We start from the raw sequence: 16,011 nt of genomic DNA, 5'->3' as shown, positions 1-16,011 counted from the left end.
TTAGGGTCCCCTTAAGCTCGAAGGATGCGCTCGGCGAATTCTCGTACTTAGGCGTAGGTTAGAGGAAGCCCTAGAGCCTGTTAAGTAATAATCTATAATGCCAAGTGCTTCTCCTGGTTAGGACTGAGCCTCTGAAGATCTGCCGCACCCTCCGATCTGGACTGGTGGCCTTAAAGTCGGCTCCGGAGCGTTGACTCGGGAATACCGTATTCACGAGCGGCTTATTTAATCGGAGTACTATTTACGATATAATTTAAGGCTTTTTAGAGCTCTTTTTCGGTATACTGCTTTATAATTAATTATCGGCACTATATTTAAAGTTTAAAAAAAAACGATAAAAAATTAGTAGAGGAAATCGAAATAATTAAAGGGGTTAAAAAATCCGGTGGCTAGTTAACAAGGGCGCGAAAGCAGGGGGGGCGCGAAAGGTGGGTCCCTGACATTATTTTGTATCGTATAGGTTAGCTATTTCGTTTACGTTATAAAGTTTTCGATAAGACGTAATAAATTAATACAGCTTTTTATACGCTTAAAATTAAATCTTTTTAAAGCGTTTAAAACGCTAGAATTATATTACTCTTTTTTTAAAGTTATAATATTTTCGGACGTAAAAGAATATAAAAAAAGGTTAAGGCTATGAGGAAATTTATAAAAATGAGACATTCGCTTGTGTGGGACATTCGCTTGTGGGATACGTTACACTTATTGCTTCTACTAAGTGTCTGTCTTATCTTTCTTAAAGTCACCAAAAGTGACACAAGAAGCAATCCACTCCTACAAAATATTATATTAGGTCAAGCACCTGAGTTGCCAAGGATTCATAGAATACGCCCTTTCCCAAATTGTGTTATGGGAAGCCATGTGGGCTTTGGCATATCTAGACAGATTGTGGTGGTGGGCTACGCTCATCGTCTACCTTTATATAAGGGTCAAAGAGGCCTTGAGTAGATTGAAGTGGTTTGGGCCTAATTAAATAAAGAGGACATAGCCATCCGTCGTCGAAGCATTCAATTTATGTTACCCGTTACCCAGGTAGTAGTTTTCCATGTTTATACCATACGTATAAACATTATATGCACAGCCTTCTATCAGCTTCAGTTAGACCTTACTATATAGCATTATGTGCTGCATTAGAATTCTTAATGAGTGCTTTGTGATAATTGTATTGCGACATTGGTCTCGAGTGCTCACTTTAAAATTCAATACACGGGAAGTTAGTACCTGCATAAGCCTAGGATTCAATGACGCCTCCCTCTGCCACAAAACAGTTTCTCATCGCCGACCTCCACAGCTCTTTCTCCTTCTTCCCCAAAACAACACTCTACCATTTCTTGAGTCTCCCTTGCAAGTCAGAACACCTGAACCCGATATCCTGCATCGAACCACATACACTTTCACACGCCACCGTCATCATGTGCGTGAGCACCACGAAGACTATTTATGCTTGCGGTTGCATTATTGCCGATCATAAACCCGGCATTTGGTGTCTCTTAGGCGAAGAGTGCCAAAAGGTTGACCACCGTCACATTACCACGAAGCGCAGCAAGGAGACCTGCGCCGACTGCTTCAAAGCCAAGGAGCAGAAGGACGAAGAGACGTTCCTCCAGGAGGACGGATTCACCGTGGTCACCAAGGATACAAAATCAACCGACACCAAAGTAGCTCCCAAGAGACCCGCCTTCACTCACAAGCAGGGGATTGACCTTGCCAACGTCGCCACCAAGAATCTCAACGACCTCCTTCAGGAGAACTGGATTGTGGGCCAGAAGAACCACAGCCTCCTTGAGCACATCATCGGCTTACCTCGCTTCATTCCTCGATCGCGCCTCATCGAAACCTGGGTTTGGTGGGCTGTTGGCCGAGAATCTTACAGCCATCTGCGAGCAGCAGGTGAAATGGCAGCACGACGCGAGTTCGACCGTGTGTTTGACGTCGCAATGGCGAACGCACAAAACGAGTTGCACCAGGAAATGGAAGGGCAGCAAACGGCCAAGAAGCCTTGATATGGAGCAAAATAGGAGAGGAGGTAGTGCACGATTGTCAAAGCCACGATCAATTAGGCCTGTGTGTCATCGCAATCAACGGAAGCACAATGGCCGTCGTGAGTCATAGGTTGGCATTGCCTCTCAGTCACCATAATAAAGGCAATAGCCCCAGATGCATGTTGTCCGTTGTTCATGTGGTTGGTGGCACCATGTTTGCCGGTCGGGCAATGGGAATCAAGTGAAAATGTGAATTTTCGCGAGTTAAATGTCTAAATCCATCTTGTGAAACGACATACATAATCTTGAATATCACGTATGTTCGGGTCTTCCGGGCAGGTCGCTATCTTCTTGGTGCCTGGCTTCCATTCTGTGAGACACCACTCAAGCTCGTACCCACGAAAACGACCAACACAGCCGTGTAAGCAGCCGTGGCCTGTAACACGTCTTTCCCGGTGCTGTCCCTCGCGCCAAAGGCTAGGGTGATGGCAAAGGCCACTACAGCCACAGAGGTGGTGATGAGACTAGTCAGCAGGCTCGGTAAAGCGGCCATAATGATGGTAGGCACCACAAGTGCAATTCCCCCGAACAGTGCCATGGTCGATCAGGCGAGAGGAGAACGCCGTCTTGCGTTGCAGGGTAGCCCGGCCTAAATGCTCCTTCGGACCGCCTAGCTGGATGACACGGGAGTCTATGGTTTCCGGCGGTGATTTCTGCCAGCCTTGGTTAGCTTCATAGCCCCTTGCATGGATAGAACCTAGGCACTTAAGAAGGTAGGGCACTTGCCTCGTTCAAGCTGGCGAAACGGTGTCGCCAGATGTGGTAAGTTAGCTTAGCGCGTGCTATGAGGCGGTTTCCTCGTGCCCCGTCACTCTTGAGCGATATGAAATCGTTCTCATGCTCCGGACCCCAACAGTTCCTGTCCCAGTCTTCCAGTGGCCTTCCGTTGGACTCGGAGGCGATCCAAGCTCGAAGGTACGGGATGTCTTCTGCCCCTGGCCGGTCCAGGTTGCGGATATGTGTCTGCGCAATGATGGCATCGTCTTAAGGGGCAAGTGCATCAGTCTGGGGGCGCTCGCCACGGGGCTAGAATAGGATCTGCATTGTCTTATCTGGCTCACTCACTATACTCCTTCAGTTTAGTCTGTATGCTTTTGAACATCCTATGCTTCTACGTGTCAACGCCGTCCCCTTCAACGGGCAGTGACATTATATTGCTGCGATGTCCGGCCTTGCTCGGATCCTCGCACATGGCAATAAACTCGGCGCGCATCTTCTGAAGCTCCGCTTGAACCACTAAGATGTTGAGTAGATACAAGTCGCCGAATCGCCGGATAACCGCGAGATCCTCATCAGAATCCATTTCAGTTGCTAGCCTAACATAACGCTCTATGGTTGAGAGTTGGCTAGTCATCCCCTTTTGTTGCTAGAGCGGCGCTAGCTTTTGAATTAGTATAATAATTTATAGGCTTTGAAGTCTAATCTAAATAGTAAGTATTCTGACTGTGTTGAATGTTTTGTCATTGGATAGATAGGACGTTTACAGATGATCTAGCTACCTGCGTCGTTCACTGTCTCGTTTTCGTGTAAAACGTGTCCACTGTGGCATTGAAAAGAAAAGGATAAGGAAAAGAAAACATGAGGTTACTGTATGTCTGTCAATCCCAGGTCTGCCATAATACGCCTTTTATAGGTGGAAGCTTCGGCAATGAACCTGAAATAAGCACTAATGCAGCCAAACAACCGCCATTAACTTGTATGATTCAGGTCGTTACCCGTTACCCCTCTCTGTTGAATGCTCCAGCCGCCGTCCAAGGCAGATATGGCTCATCCGCAATCGGGATCATCCGGACGGCAACGGTCGAACCGCCCCTAACAAGATGACCCCGCCGTAAGACCATTCATTTTCCTTTTACCAATCGTCGAACAGAGGCAACGGTATTTTTCTCACATCCCAACCCGACGCACGAAATTTGCATTTGAACATGGAAACACCCAGTAAGACTACTTCGCGGGATTGTCTTGCAAGGGCCATCCTCCGGTTCTTGGATTTCGGCGAAACCCTCCTTGATCAGCAGACTGACCTCACGAAGTCTTCTCCAGTCCAATTAGATGATGAATTCGCCCAGGTTCTCGCTGAACAGCATGAATCGATCCAGAAAGCGTTGGCCGCTCACGTGGAGACCTCGTTACAACAAGGCGGCAACGCAAAGCAAGCCGTAATGCAGCAGCGATGGGTTTCGATCTATGAGCAGTGCGAAGATGCAATCAAAGAGATGACGGACAAGATTGTGGCGACAGGCCTAACTGCCGAGACTATGTGCTCCACATTCGCTCTTTTACCTTCGCTACGCTCTTCAGTTGAGTCGATTCTCCGGTATGTTACATGGCTTCCAGGAATAAAACACTTGTCCGACCGGAGAAATGACTCACTAGTTGCAGGCAAGAGTCTTTTGAATCTGCCGTCTCACTCGCGGAGTTAAGTCTAGGACTTAATCCATACTATGACGGGCGCCATGCAGTCCCTCCTACTATTATCGCAGGCGAGAAATACCAGTGGGATTCTCATGTCCTGCGCAATGTCTATGGATCCATCCTTAGATGGCTTAGGTTCCCACTGATGAATGAAGGGAAGCGGAACTTGTCCACACCGGAGCCTGGTACTTGTGACTGGTTCATTGGGACCGGAAAGAAGCGAACCCCTGACTCAACTGGGATACTGTGTTGGGCCAGCCACGCTGGAACGAGGCCATTTGTTATTACTGGCCCACCCGGAAGCGGCAAGTCAACAATAATGAAGTTCATATCTCAGTCCTTGGAGTTTACCGAGTCTGTCCGTCAATGGAAAGTGTCGGCAACCCCGTGTATCGCTTCTCATTTCTTTTGGAGAGCTGGGCTGACCATGACGACAAGTGTCGCGGGCCTGCTTCGCTGTGTGCTGGTCTTCATCCTGCGCCAACATCCGTGGTTGATTCAATACGTATTCCCAACCGAATTTAAGCTTACATTCGATCGTCAAGTTGTCAAGTCAACATCGAGGCATCAGAAACTTGGCCATCCCTCTATGAGCCAGCTGTTCAAAGCCTTCAAGGTTTTGGCCGAACAAGAACAAACTCCTTTGAAGATTGTCCTCTTGATCGATGGATTAGACATGAGTGAGGAGTTTGAAAACTTACTAAAGTTGCTGAAATATGTTTCTACTGCCAATAATATCAAGATCGTACTAGCAGCGAGGCCAACTTATTTTGTTGAGGCCACATTGCCTTCGTCCTGCAATATCCACATAACAGATCTCAACAGGGAGGGAATGCGTGGGTTTGTTAGGACCAAGCTTCAGACCTTGGAGGAGACCTACAACATCGAGCTGGTTGACTTCGTCACCGAAGCATCTCAAGGGATGTTCCTATGGGCCCGTGTGGCCATCAACCGGTTGCAAAGCTTGGCAAAAGATGGCGCGGACGCGAATGAACTAAGCGAAGCCATTCGAGAGATGCCCACATCGATGAATGATGTGTATAAAGGAATGTCAAAAGAAAGATCTGCAAGCATGGTTAGAATGGTGCAGACACACCAAATAAGCCAGCTGAGGTCTTTCAACGCGGCAGGCAATTGGAAATTATCGCTTTTCGACTTATACCTCGCCTGCCACCCAGAAAGCCAAGGCTCTGGCAGCAACATAATATCGGCGCTGGCTTATACCCGCGAGCAAATGAGCCGCGCAGGCTTTTTCATGGAACACGAACTCAAGAACCTATGCTTTGGGCTCATCACTGTAAATGATGACCAGCCGTATGGCGATCAATCGCTTGATTTGACCGAGGCGAGGGTCGGCTTTGAACACGGCACTTCATGGGACTTTGCGGCTGATGAGTTCAAACCGAGCCCTGAAACATGCCAGCACCTGATACGGACCGTCATGAGGCGTCTTGCCATTGCCATTGCCGGTGGATCCTGCAGTAGACCCATGCTCTGGGACTTCGCCATCCGAGCTTTGAAGTATGCCAGCTTCTTAGAATCTCTCGGATCCATCGACAAGGAATACGAGAGAGTGCTCACCTTCATCGACCGCAACTTACAATACGCCCACGAACTCTCGCTGCAAGAGAGAGGGGGGCAATGGGTAGAGAAAATATACATGCTAGGAAACATGACCCGGGGAGACAAAGGCCGGGAAGCCAAGTACCATGCTTCGAGGCACTGATCTCATTTCCACCCGCTCGAGCCCGAGCCGTTCGAAGCCGACAGCAGCTTTCTCACCGTGGCCATCCAGTTTGGCCTGACGCAGTACGTTGCCTGGCACGTAAGCAAGGACAAGTCGCTCGTGAAATCGAAGAAGGGACGGCCCCTTTTGGACTACGCCTTAAAGCCCTCGCTACAGTTTGCCTACCAACATATAAGCGAAGACTTGGTCAAAATGCTTCTCGACAACGGAGCGAAACCTGCACAAAGGTGGCAAGGCCGCACGATCTGGGAGCGTGCCCTGATCTGGCAACACCAGTACTTTATCGGACTAGATAGCGGTCACGTCACGTTCGATGTAGCATCTCTGGCCCGAATTCGTCTGCGGATCATGAAGAGGATTCTGGATCCGCGCGCCAGGGCCGCCATTACCTCGAGTCCCATCGAGGTGGATGGAATGGCCCTGATGGGGTCTCTGGACGCATGTTTCGGCAACTACGACGCGGTTTTATTACAGGAAGTGAAAGATTTGATCATACCGACGATGAAAAATGAGAGGCGAAAGTTCCTATGGCGCGGGATCGGAGGGACGGCGTATCGGTCCTAAACTATAGAAGAATGAAGGAGGTGGGCAATTGACTGCTTACATGTCCAGTTGATCCTCAACAGTTAGATGCCTAATTTCGAATCTATCTTTACCGATTCCGTGGGAATTGGGTTTGGTATATCCCTTACTACATTTGTCTCTTTTGGCGTAGATTCCTCACTGCGGGTTAGCTCATCTACTGAGCTGGTGCAACACGTGACTGATGACTTGCACCGACGGGATTGCAGGAACATGCAGTCGTGCCAAGTGGCGATGCTATCGATGATCGTATAGCAAGAATGAAAAAAGAAAGAAGAAATACTCATAATCCACCAAAGCGGCGTTAATGTTCTTTTTTGATACACAGGCAAAGTGTTGCAATTCTGCAGTGTTTAAGGGGCTCAATTGGTTATGGAGGCGGAGCTGTTCAGGTACCATTTACAGTTTTCGGGGGGTTGAATTGGTGGTATGACTTTTGTGTCGATCACTATTGGTCGCCCCAGGAGTTTGTCGGAGTTCGGAAGACTCCTAGAAATGGGGGTTGTCGGAAACTACCTGAGAAGTCAGATCATCAACATTGTAAATGTACAGTCCTGTCAGCAATGCAATATTGACACATGCAGCGTGAAGAGTTTGAGTGGGTTAAGAGATGACAGATGGCAGATGGTTCAGGCATTCTCCATTCCCCAGGCCAAATCCAATCCCATTGGTCTCGTACGTTCTGGAGCTCAAATGTTTGGTAGCGTGGGGAATGGCCCGACTGAAGGCAAAATGTAACATTGAAGCCCAGGTGTTGGGACGAACAGGTTGCATTCCATGCTTGTGAAATTCGTGGGCGGACTCCGCCGGGCTTTCATTTCCCCCAAGACGCGCGCGCGCACGGGGGCCAATCGACAGTTTGCATGCGCGACTGACCCTGCGATAAAAACACGGGAACGCCTTACCTGATTGCGACCGGCGGCTGTTTTCTCTTGGGGGACCAGGCCTTACTGCGTCTAAGTCCGGCGGGTGTTGGTGGCCCTCCTGGTTCCCGCTGGCTCCTGCTGGTCCTCCCCTGCGGGGCTCGCCGCTAACAGCCCAAGCCGCTAGATAGCTACGTCAAAGTCCGGTATGGCTCACAGTCCAGCCTGGGCCAAATCACACCACTGTGTCGTGAGCAGCCAGGTAACATCGGACCACTGCTGCACTGCATCGCGAATCTTCTTCGAAGGAATCTTAACTTGTTCGGAAGGACTTGGGGCTTAAGGTTTTGGAGTAATTGTCGTCGAGTCATCTTCGGCAAATCACATGGAAGCTGTATATAATATGGGGGGCAGACGGGTTTATTCCAATATGTTTCACTGCAGTCTGCATCATTCCACGGAAGCAACATCTCGTGCAACACTACAGTCAATCACCTTAATTCATTCAGTGCAACGCTGTTACTCCAGTCCACTTGCATCGACATCTGCATATTGCATACCCACCTATAAAGCACCACCATGGCTATCACTCACCCACAAAACATGCGCCCTCAGATGCCAGCTGTTGCGAGAATCGCGGCAACTAGCAGCCCCGTCCTCACCACAAGGTACGATTTCTCTAATCCTTGATGAAATGTAACAACTGTGCTAATATGCAACCCATCATCAGGGTATTTCCCGCTCTGGCTGTTGTCGGTGCCACCTATGCCGTCATCTCCTACGTCCGCAGTGAACTGGGCCGCGAGACCAACACCTTCGACAAGATGTTCGACCAACAGAACACGCCCGAAGTCATGGCCGCCCGAAGGAAGGCACTCGAGGTCGAGGTGAACGGCGACCCGCGAAACAACCTCCTCAACATCCTTGGCTGGACCAAATAAAGAAGTCAAAAAGACGGATTGAAGAAGAAAGTAAAGGAAAACGACCTATTAGGAGGAGATTGATTGATGAGTTGGGGGTTAATTGTCTTGCATTGCTCGGAGTTATGGTCATCATCAAAGATCCATCAGCGTACTCACAGAGTTGGGAAGCGCTCAAACCCCTATAGCACTGCGAACATGATTGTCACATGCGCTATTTAGTAATTTCATTGCATCTTTTACCTTATAATCTGAGAAATCTAACATACTATGAGATCCATCCACTCTTCGTGCTTTCCGTGATGCTCAACACCCCTATCCTGCTTTAGTGCGCAATTGCCTTCATCTTGAACACCCCCTTTGCCGCACCTTCTGCTCATGCCGCGGCTTTCGCGTACCCGCTCGTGGAAAGCGGGAAGTCTAAAGGACAAGAGGCAATCATTTATTCATAGTTTGATATGTTTACGTACTTTGTAAGTTAAGACTGGCGCATGGAGGTGTGCTTGGTACGCGGGCAGTATATGCAAAAAAAGAATAGGGGTCGCCAGAGAGGAAGGTTTATCGGCGGGCTGGGTTTTTTCTTGCCATGAGTTGGAAGGTAACAGGTAATGGTTACGGAAAGTATTACTGCACGAGTTATTGTACATTCCCTCGTTCGATTCCTTGTCCAGTGTGGTTCCCAGGAACCCCATAAGGTTTCAGTGCCCACGGCATGATTCGATGCGGTTACATATGTGGAAAGTGAGTAATGTTTGAAGGAATGATGGTGACAAGAATACATGTAGTAAACAAAAGTGACTTCAACATTAATCGCGTATATGGTGCGTCTACCTTTGCCCAAAACAAAGGCCAGCCCCGACTTTCAGTGCTCTTGAGTAGCTTCATGGCACTTGGGGTCAGTACTACAAACTGGATAATCAATTCAGAACTGTGACCTTTTACAACCCGATATCAGACACGATCCAATTTTTCCGCATCTCACCAAACCAGCAACTGGACTACTTTCTTGCAACTTACCTGTCCCCTTTGTTTCTTGGTAGCTATCACGGCTGAAGCATTTAGTTCACACCATCCCAGCACCAACACAGGGTCATTCACGCACATCAACCTGCCCATTTCTGATTTGGTTGCCTTCCTGGATGTCAATTGACAGGCGCTGGTAGTTAGGCCATCAAACTTGGTAACGACCATTCCCAAAATCAGATATGCTTATCAAGGCACTAATCCCCTGTGAACTCTTAGTCCCAACAACATGCCTCCCAAGCGCAAAGCCAGCGGTAGCCCTGTACCCTCCACTCATGCTCCGAGTACCAAGTTTGGTGATCTGCCTAGCATCGAAGAGGCACTCGCTATTGTGAGACGCGATTTTGATAGAAGCGATTATGATGGCGCCTTCAGACGCATCGAGTTCCTTCTCCATCGGCGTGACCTTGAGATTATATATGGGGATGATATTATGAACCAATTGCACGATGAAATCACCAAACTTCAGAACAGACAAACAGAAGCGACCAGGGAGGTGCAGGAACTGCAAGAGCAAAACACTGGCCTACAGCGCGAATTGAGCAAGAAAAAACTGTTACGGGACGGCTGTATGGCGGAGATCAAGTCGTCGATCAGAAGGGAGAGTCTTGTGCGCCATGATGTGGCCAAAGTACGACGCGAGAACGAACAGAAGACCGAGCGCATGGACAAAGCCCGAGAGATGGCTCTTTCCTTGGCTAAGGAAATCGAAGCATGCAAAGACGCAACCAAGAATCTTCATTCGGCAGTTTCAGGTGTAGTTGTCAGCAACACTGCAGTCGATGTTGGAAGAGCCAACTCTTCCGAGACCTTGCCCAGCTACCTTCTAGACCGCGATATCGCACAGAAGATTGTCGACCACTATGAGCAACGGGTAACCCGATCAGTCGAGGATATATGCAACTATCTGGCACATGTTGAACCGGAGACACGTGATTAGGTCTGGTCGTCATGGCTATTTTGACTCGGATACCCAGGCGTATATCCTCGCAACCTCGCCCAGGGTGATCCGAGTCTTTGTAGGAGCTAGACACGTATGGTTCCTGTTTCGACTACATCAAAACATCACTGGTGGTATCGCGATTCTACCACAATCGAGAAATTGCCCGGATGAGACAGGACTGCGAGTATCATCTCTTTGCTTGAGTTCAGGCGTGTTGTTGGAAGCCTAGGGAGCGATGAATGTGTGTTGAATGTGTGTTCATTGGGAACATTGGCATGGAACGTCCCGGAATCCAGTAATCAAGGCAATGTAATAATAATAACATGGGTAAATTCGAGAATTATCAAGATAATTCACTTGTCTAGTGAAATCTCACAATGCCTACTTACTGATCCAATCCAAGTAAAGCGGTGTCTTTGCCAACTTGGGTTTGATGCCAAGCGATCCACCCAGCAGCAACGAAAGACTCATAGCATCCAGGGTGCGCAAACCTCATACCCGAAGGTTTTCGAAACTCAAACGCCTACTTGCTTCTAAGAATGAAAACTTAGAATGGAAAAATCAGCGTACAAAAGCAGTTTACTAGCGCTCCCATTTCCGAAGGCTTCTTAGCAACGACTCAAGTTCTCAAGCTGTTGGTATTGTTCTTTTTTCAACTTCTATCCAGTACCATTTTAGCCACCTAGTGGAAACGAACAAGTCCCAGAGCGAGCAGGTTGCCACCTGACATATATCCGTATTTTTCTCCAACACCTGTCAAATACATCGACATATCAACCGACTAGTGCAGTCGAACCTCGTCACAATGGCACCCAAGCGCCAAGCAAGCGACAGTCCCACGGCCGCGACACCGGCCAAGCACATGAAACGACAACCATCGGAAAATGCCTCGGCTCGGTCAATTGGCGACCAACTGAGAATCCGAGCTCCTCAAGTCGAACTGGCGGAAGCCCAGGAGAAGGTCCGACAGCTGAGCGACACGGTGGTCGATCTCACGCAACAGTTGAGCGACACGGTGGCCGATCTTACGCACAGGAAGGAAGAAATTGTCCGAGTGTTCGGAAGCATGCTGAAGGGGTTGGAAAACAAGTTGGGGGAAGAACAGAGCAAAAGGAAACATCTCGACGATGACATAAGGCGGTATGGAGAGCTCGTACACACCATGAAGCAGAATCTGGTGGAGGAACGGAGCGAAAAGGACCGTCTGAAGGAAGCGAACGGGGTTATGCACGAAAAGAACCGGTCTCTCGAGAAGCAATATGAGGAAGAGAAGCGCCAGAACTCCCGAGAAGTCCTGTACCTCTTCGATGAATTATTGGACGATCTCGAAACATGGCGAAGCGCAGCCAAGGACCTTTATCATCCTCAGCCGGGTCCCAAAGACTCCCCGGAGCTCCCTAGCTAGCTGGACGACCCTGAGGTTGCACAAAAAATTGTGAATCTCTACGAAGATCGAGCGGTTAAAAAGTTCGAGGCTATCCGTAAAAAGCTCGGGGTCTAATGAGCATCAGCGATGATAGGAAAGGATGCCTACACTGGGGGTTGGGCTCCGTCCCGGTAACCTCGTGTCCCTGGTTTGATCCCACGGCACTGTTTCATCGCTAATGTTCAGAGAGTTTCCCAGGTCATACAGTGAGGGGAACAGTTGAAGGGACGACTACTCTGCTGGCGCTTAGTGGTACACAGCTAAAGCGCCACGGCCTTGATTGGCCCAGCCATGGGTTGGAAAGGAAGAACTAGGAATTGCAGACACTGTAAGGATTCGTCATGATAGAAAAATGAACAGACTTGATACTGATCCAAGGCCCGCCCCCTGACCCGACCTGAGCCTCATCCGGGAGTACAGCGGATGAGTTTTTCTGCTCCAGATGCTCCATCCGGGGCGGGCACCTCAAGCTGCTAGCATGTAGGAAGGCAGAGGGATAATAAGGAATTGGAACACGTGCCCAATCTTATTATAGTTACCAATAATAAACGCCTTTCTCGACACGGGATTAGCAATGGACAGGACTGTATGGCTAAGTACTTAACGGAAGGAAAATAAGTAACAATGTGTTCAGACCGTCGGCAAGTTCGAAATGGAGGTCTCGGCCGATACCGCTCGGACCCTCACCGTGACGGAGAACAAGAAGCCCGGCACGCCCCCGAAAGGCTTCAAGCTTCTCGAGCCCAGCTCTTTCAAGGTCAGCATGGCTGAGGGCGGGGACAAGTTGACTTTTGGAGGCATCGACTATATCTTCGACCCAGCCAGTAAGTCTCCCAAGCCCCTCTTCGTATGCTACTCCGACAGGCTAACACCCCAGCCCAGGCGCCGGTCTCAAGGGCGTTGACATCAGCAAGTCGCAAGTGGCCAAACTGGACGCCACCACCAACGCCTTCATCGTCGACACGAAGCTCGGCGAGCTCGAGTTCGAGGCCGACGAGAGCGAGGTGGCCTTCAAGAACGTCAAGGACCTAACCGGCGATTGAGCTGTCGTCATCCCCGATGGTACTACGCCTCCACCCGCAACCGGTGGAACCGCGGGAGGTGCTGCCGGTGGTGACAAGAAGAAGGACGACAAGGCCGGGCAGATCGAAGTTGCCGCCTTCTTTGGCTCGGCCAATGTGGTCAACGCCAATGCTTTCACCAACCTTAACTTTCCAGCGAACGTGAGTCTGCTGCTCTTTACCTGGGTTCTTCCACTAGTTGCAGTTTTCTGTATACGTATTGTTCATGTGTAGCGTTATGGTGGTTTGGACAACCCGTCCCCTCATCATTGCTTGTATGAGGTGGGACACCGTGGCGCAACAGCTTTCTTTCCCCCGTCATCTACATGTATTTATATGACACAGGATTGCTAACGCTCGATCTTCCCATGACAGGCTGCCGGCAATCTCGAAGTCGAGCTCAACGGCACCGCCGCGAACCAGGTCGTCGTCGCGCCCATCATGGCGGCGCTGGCGCCCCCGGCGGGCCTCATGTACGTGGACCCGCTCACCTTCTCGGTCCGGACGGCCAACCCGCCGGCCCCGGGCGACACCAGCAAGCTCGACTATAAGTTCACCGAGGGCATCAAGGCGGCCATCGACCCGGCCAAGGCGGTAACCGGCAAGCTCGATGCCACCACCAACCGGTGGGTCACCACGGGCCTCGGCGAGTTCGAGTTCGAGGCCGACGAGAACGAGTGGAGCCTCAAGGTCGCCGACGTCAACGGCGTCTGGGACTTGTTCGTGCTGCAGACGGCCGTCAATGCGGTGGCCTAGACTGTCGGCTGCTTAAGTCGTGGGTTACAGCAAGGCCTTTCAATAAGTCCTCGGCGTCACCCAGCGAGCGAGAGGCCTAGGGGTTATCGGCAGGCCTGCTTATTACTTGTGTTGGGTAAAGGGGATGTGTATTATGCATTTCACCCACGTCTCCCACTGGACCCTTTTTATGTGATATCATTCCATTAGTGCGTTTAGTTTCGAACTATCAACTGTGTTTATATAACGTACCTTATAAGCGAGCTGCGTATATAAGCGAGCTGCGCACTTTTTATTATTAAGCCTTATAAGTTATAAATTAATTCGATTATAACGCTTAGAATTAATTAAATATATTAATAATTATTATTTTTAAAGGTTTTTATATTATTTTAATAAGTGCGCGTATTATACCCGGGCTCTCTATAGATTTCATAGCGTTATAGGCGTGTTTTAAACGTTCTCGTATAACTACTCCTCCGACGCGATTCGTTTTATAACTGTCTATTAACGTCCTTTTAAAACTATAAGTCTTCTCTAGCTTATATACGAAGTGATCCTTTATTTTATAGCCGTTTTTTTCGTACGGCGGCGCCGGCTAAACATTTCTTTTATTTTTTAAAAGAGTAACTCGATATATAACTTACGTTATAGCTTTTATAATTTAATTAAAACTAGTTAAAATAAACGTTAAAAAGTTATATAAATATTATACGATACGGTCTTAAACGTATTTAGTTTAAAATTAAGCCTTAATTAAATTATGTAAAGTTTTTAATTCTTAAAGAATAAATAAGTTAAAAAACGACCTTAAAAGTGTTAAAATACATAGCTTTATATTTAATTATAAAATAATATACTCTAGATTATACGAAACGAGTCTTGTTTTTTAAAAGCCTCTTTATATATTCGAAACGATAAAAGTCGCTTAAAACGCTTTTAAAAACGCTAATAAGAAGTCTTCCTTAGAGATGTGAGTAATATACGCCTATATAAAACCTTTAATTTCTTTCTCGTACGCTTTTTTTAATATATAAAAACTGTTGAATGGGCTCTCGTACGTACGGTGGTTCCGGTTTTAATCGGGGTTCAATCGTTCTTATTCTGTTATTCATGTCTATCTTCAGTACGAGCTGCGAGGGGTATCGTATGCCCCTCTTGATGAAACAGGAAAGGGGTTCGTGCGCGTAGGCACGTGGCACCCCTTTGTAACGAACGCTATCTGGGTTCCAAAAGAAACCTAGTAAGACGTACTGGGGTTTATGTTGGCAATACGAGAGAGTATCCGAACGTGCGATAGAGGTCGCTTCTATCGATATAATGGGCAATAGCTTGTAGGAACGAAGGTAACTGAGGTGCGTAGGCTTGGGGGTATTCATAATAGTTTCGTTAAGGCTGTTTGCCTCACCAATGGGTTAAGATTGATGCTTAGATTGATCACTGAGGTAGAGAGAGTGTCTATATGAAATACATAGGGAACGTCCGTCGTTATATATCCAATCTCCTCCCTCACTGATCCGTTGGATCGTCCGCTGGCTCACGGTGATCCCGTTGTTGGCTCACGGTGATCCATCCCTCGGATCACGGTGATCCATTCTAGTGGCTCACTCGGGGGCGTCGTGATCCCGTCGCTCCTAGCTCACTTGCCAGAGCGGTGGTCTAGTCGCCCCTCGTCCCGCGGCTCCTTCCTGGCTGCTTTCCCGGGTCGGGTCCATCCTTTCGCTGTCTGGGGTACCCTCGTAGTTGTGTTTGCGCGCTTCTGTAGCATGGGAGAGTTTATGTTAGTGTGGCTGGCAGTGCGGTCGGTGGCTGTAACGTCGTAGCCTGGTCGGGGCATGGTAGTTCCGTTCCGGCGAGTGGTGTCTTGGCCGCATGGTTAGGTCGGGTTGTAACACCCTTTTGGAGTAATATGGAAAACCTCAGTTCCTGCTGTTCTAATAAAAACAGTTAATATTAAAAGGCTAGAGCTTATATAATAAATAAAAAAGTATATAGAGTATAATAATCGAGTTTTTTTTATAATAAAGCTCGAAAGTTATTAAGTAATAGCTTTCGTAATCGTTTAAAATTAAGAGGCGATAACGACTTTTTATATAAAACTTAATATATTAATTAAAGTATTAAATTTAGTCCTCGCTTTTTTTATTCGTAATTTAGTTATTTTTAATAACTATAATTACTTAGTATTTTAATAATAAGCTGTTTTTATATTAAAAAAAGAGGTGCGTTTTTTTAATAAAGATAATATATAAAA

General features: G+C 48.1%; 10 protein-coding genes across 10 annotated transcripts; 8 read left to right on the top strand and 2 right to left on the bottom strand.

Moving 5' to 3' along the window:
• Positions 1–1,412: 1,412 nt before the first annotated feature.
• PG994_013974 (uncharacterized protein) lies at positions 1,413–2,003 on the top strand (the record flags this gene model as incomplete). The annotated part of the gene is made up of 1 exon (XM_066865383.1): positions 1,413–2,003. The coding sequence occupies one exon, from the start codon at positions 1,413–1,415 to the stop codon at positions 2,001–2,003; it is 591 nt and encodes a 196-aa protein (XP_066708512.1).
• A 322-nt stretch (positions 2,004–2,325) lies between these two features.
• Positions 2,326–2,535, bottom strand: PG994_013973 (uncharacterized protein; the record flags this gene model as incomplete). The annotated part of the gene is made up of 1 exon (XM_066865382.1): positions 2,326–2,535. One exon carries the CDS (start codon positions 2,533–2,535, stop codon positions 2,326–2,328), a length of 210 nt encoding a protein of 69 aa, XP_066708511.1.
• A 618-nt stretch (positions 2,536–3,153) lies between these two features.
• On the bottom strand, positions 3,154–3,345 carry PG994_013972 (uncharacterized protein; the record flags this gene model as incomplete). The annotated part of the gene is made up of 1 exon (XM_066865381.1): positions 3,154–3,345. One exon carries the CDS (start codon positions 3,343–3,345, stop codon positions 3,154–3,156), a length of 192 nt encoding a protein of 63 aa, XP_066708510.1.
• A 622-nt stretch (positions 3,346–3,967) lies between these two features.
• Positions 3,968–6,183, top strand: PG994_013971 (uncharacterized protein; the record flags this gene model as incomplete). The annotated part of the gene is made up of 2 exons (XM_066865380.1): positions 3,968–4,359; positions 4,425–6,183. The coding sequence occupies 2 exons, from the start codon at positions 3,968–3,970 to the stop codon at positions 6,181–6,183; spliced, it is 2,151 nt and encodes a 716-aa protein (XP_066708509.1).
• Positions 6,184–6,396: 213 nt separating this feature from the next.
• PG994_013970 (uncharacterized protein) lies at positions 6,397–6,768 on the top strand (the record flags this gene model as incomplete). The annotated part of the gene is made up of 1 exon (XM_066865379.1): positions 6,397–6,768. The coding sequence occupies one exon, from the start codon at positions 6,397–6,399 to the stop codon at positions 6,766–6,768; it is 372 nt and encodes a 123-aa protein (XP_066708508.1).
• Positions 6,769–8,228: 1,460 nt separating this feature from the next.
• Positions 8,229–8,590, top strand: PG994_013969 (uncharacterized protein; the record flags this gene model as incomplete). Its single annotated transcript, XM_066865378.1, has 2 exons — positions 8,229–8,317; positions 8,380–8,590. 2 exons carry the CDS (start codon positions 8,229–8,231, stop codon positions 8,588–8,590), a joined length of 300 nt encoding a protein of 99 aa, XP_066708507.1.
• A 1,231-nt stretch (positions 8,591–9,821) lies between these two features.
• PG994_013968 (uncharacterized protein) lies at positions 9,822–10,532 on the top strand (the record flags this gene model as incomplete). The annotated part of the gene is made up of 1 exon (XM_066865377.1): positions 9,822–10,532. The coding sequence occupies one exon, from the start codon at positions 9,822–9,824 to the stop codon at positions 10,530–10,532; it is 711 nt and encodes a 236-aa protein (XP_066708506.1).
• An 808-nt stretch (positions 10,533–11,340) lies between these two features.
• Positions 11,341–11,940, top strand: PG994_013967 (uncharacterized protein; the record flags this gene model as incomplete). The annotated part of the gene is made up of 1 exon (XM_066865376.1): positions 11,341–11,940. The coding sequence occupies one exon, from the start codon at positions 11,341–11,343 to the stop codon at positions 11,938–11,940; it is 600 nt and encodes a 199-aa protein (XP_066708505.1).
• A 673-nt stretch (positions 11,941–12,613) lies between these two features.
• On the top strand, positions 12,614–13,004 carry PG994_013966 (uncharacterized protein; the record flags this gene model as incomplete). The annotated part of the gene is made up of 2 exons (XM_066865375.1): positions 12,614–12,785; positions 12,844–13,004. The coding sequence occupies 2 exons, from the start codon at positions 12,614–12,616 to the stop codon at positions 13,002–13,004; spliced, it is 333 nt and encodes a 110-aa protein (XP_066708504.1).
• A 459-nt stretch (positions 13,005–13,463) lies between these two features.
• Positions 13,464–13,778, top strand: PG994_013965 (uncharacterized protein; the record flags this gene model as incomplete). The annotated part of the gene is made up of 1 exon (XM_066865374.1): positions 13,464–13,778. One exon carries the CDS (start codon positions 13,464–13,466, stop codon positions 13,776–13,778), a length of 315 nt encoding a protein of 104 aa, XP_066708503.1.
• Positions 13,779–16,011: the final 2,233 nt, after the last annotated feature.

The sequence above is a fragment of the Apiospora phragmitis genome, assembly GCF_038363925.1.
Source record: "Apiospora phragmitis strain CBS 135458 chromosome Unknown utg000013l:1.0-2965645.0:1.0-2969333.0, whole genome shotgun sequence".
Classification (NCBI taxonomy): domain Eukaryota; kingdom Fungi; phylum Ascomycota; class Sordariomycetes; order Amphisphaeriales; family Apiosporaceae; genus Apiospora; species Apiospora phragmitis.
The sequence above is the reverse complement of the archived record's forward strand: the minus strand, read 5'-3'. Positions and strand labels throughout refer to the sequence as shown.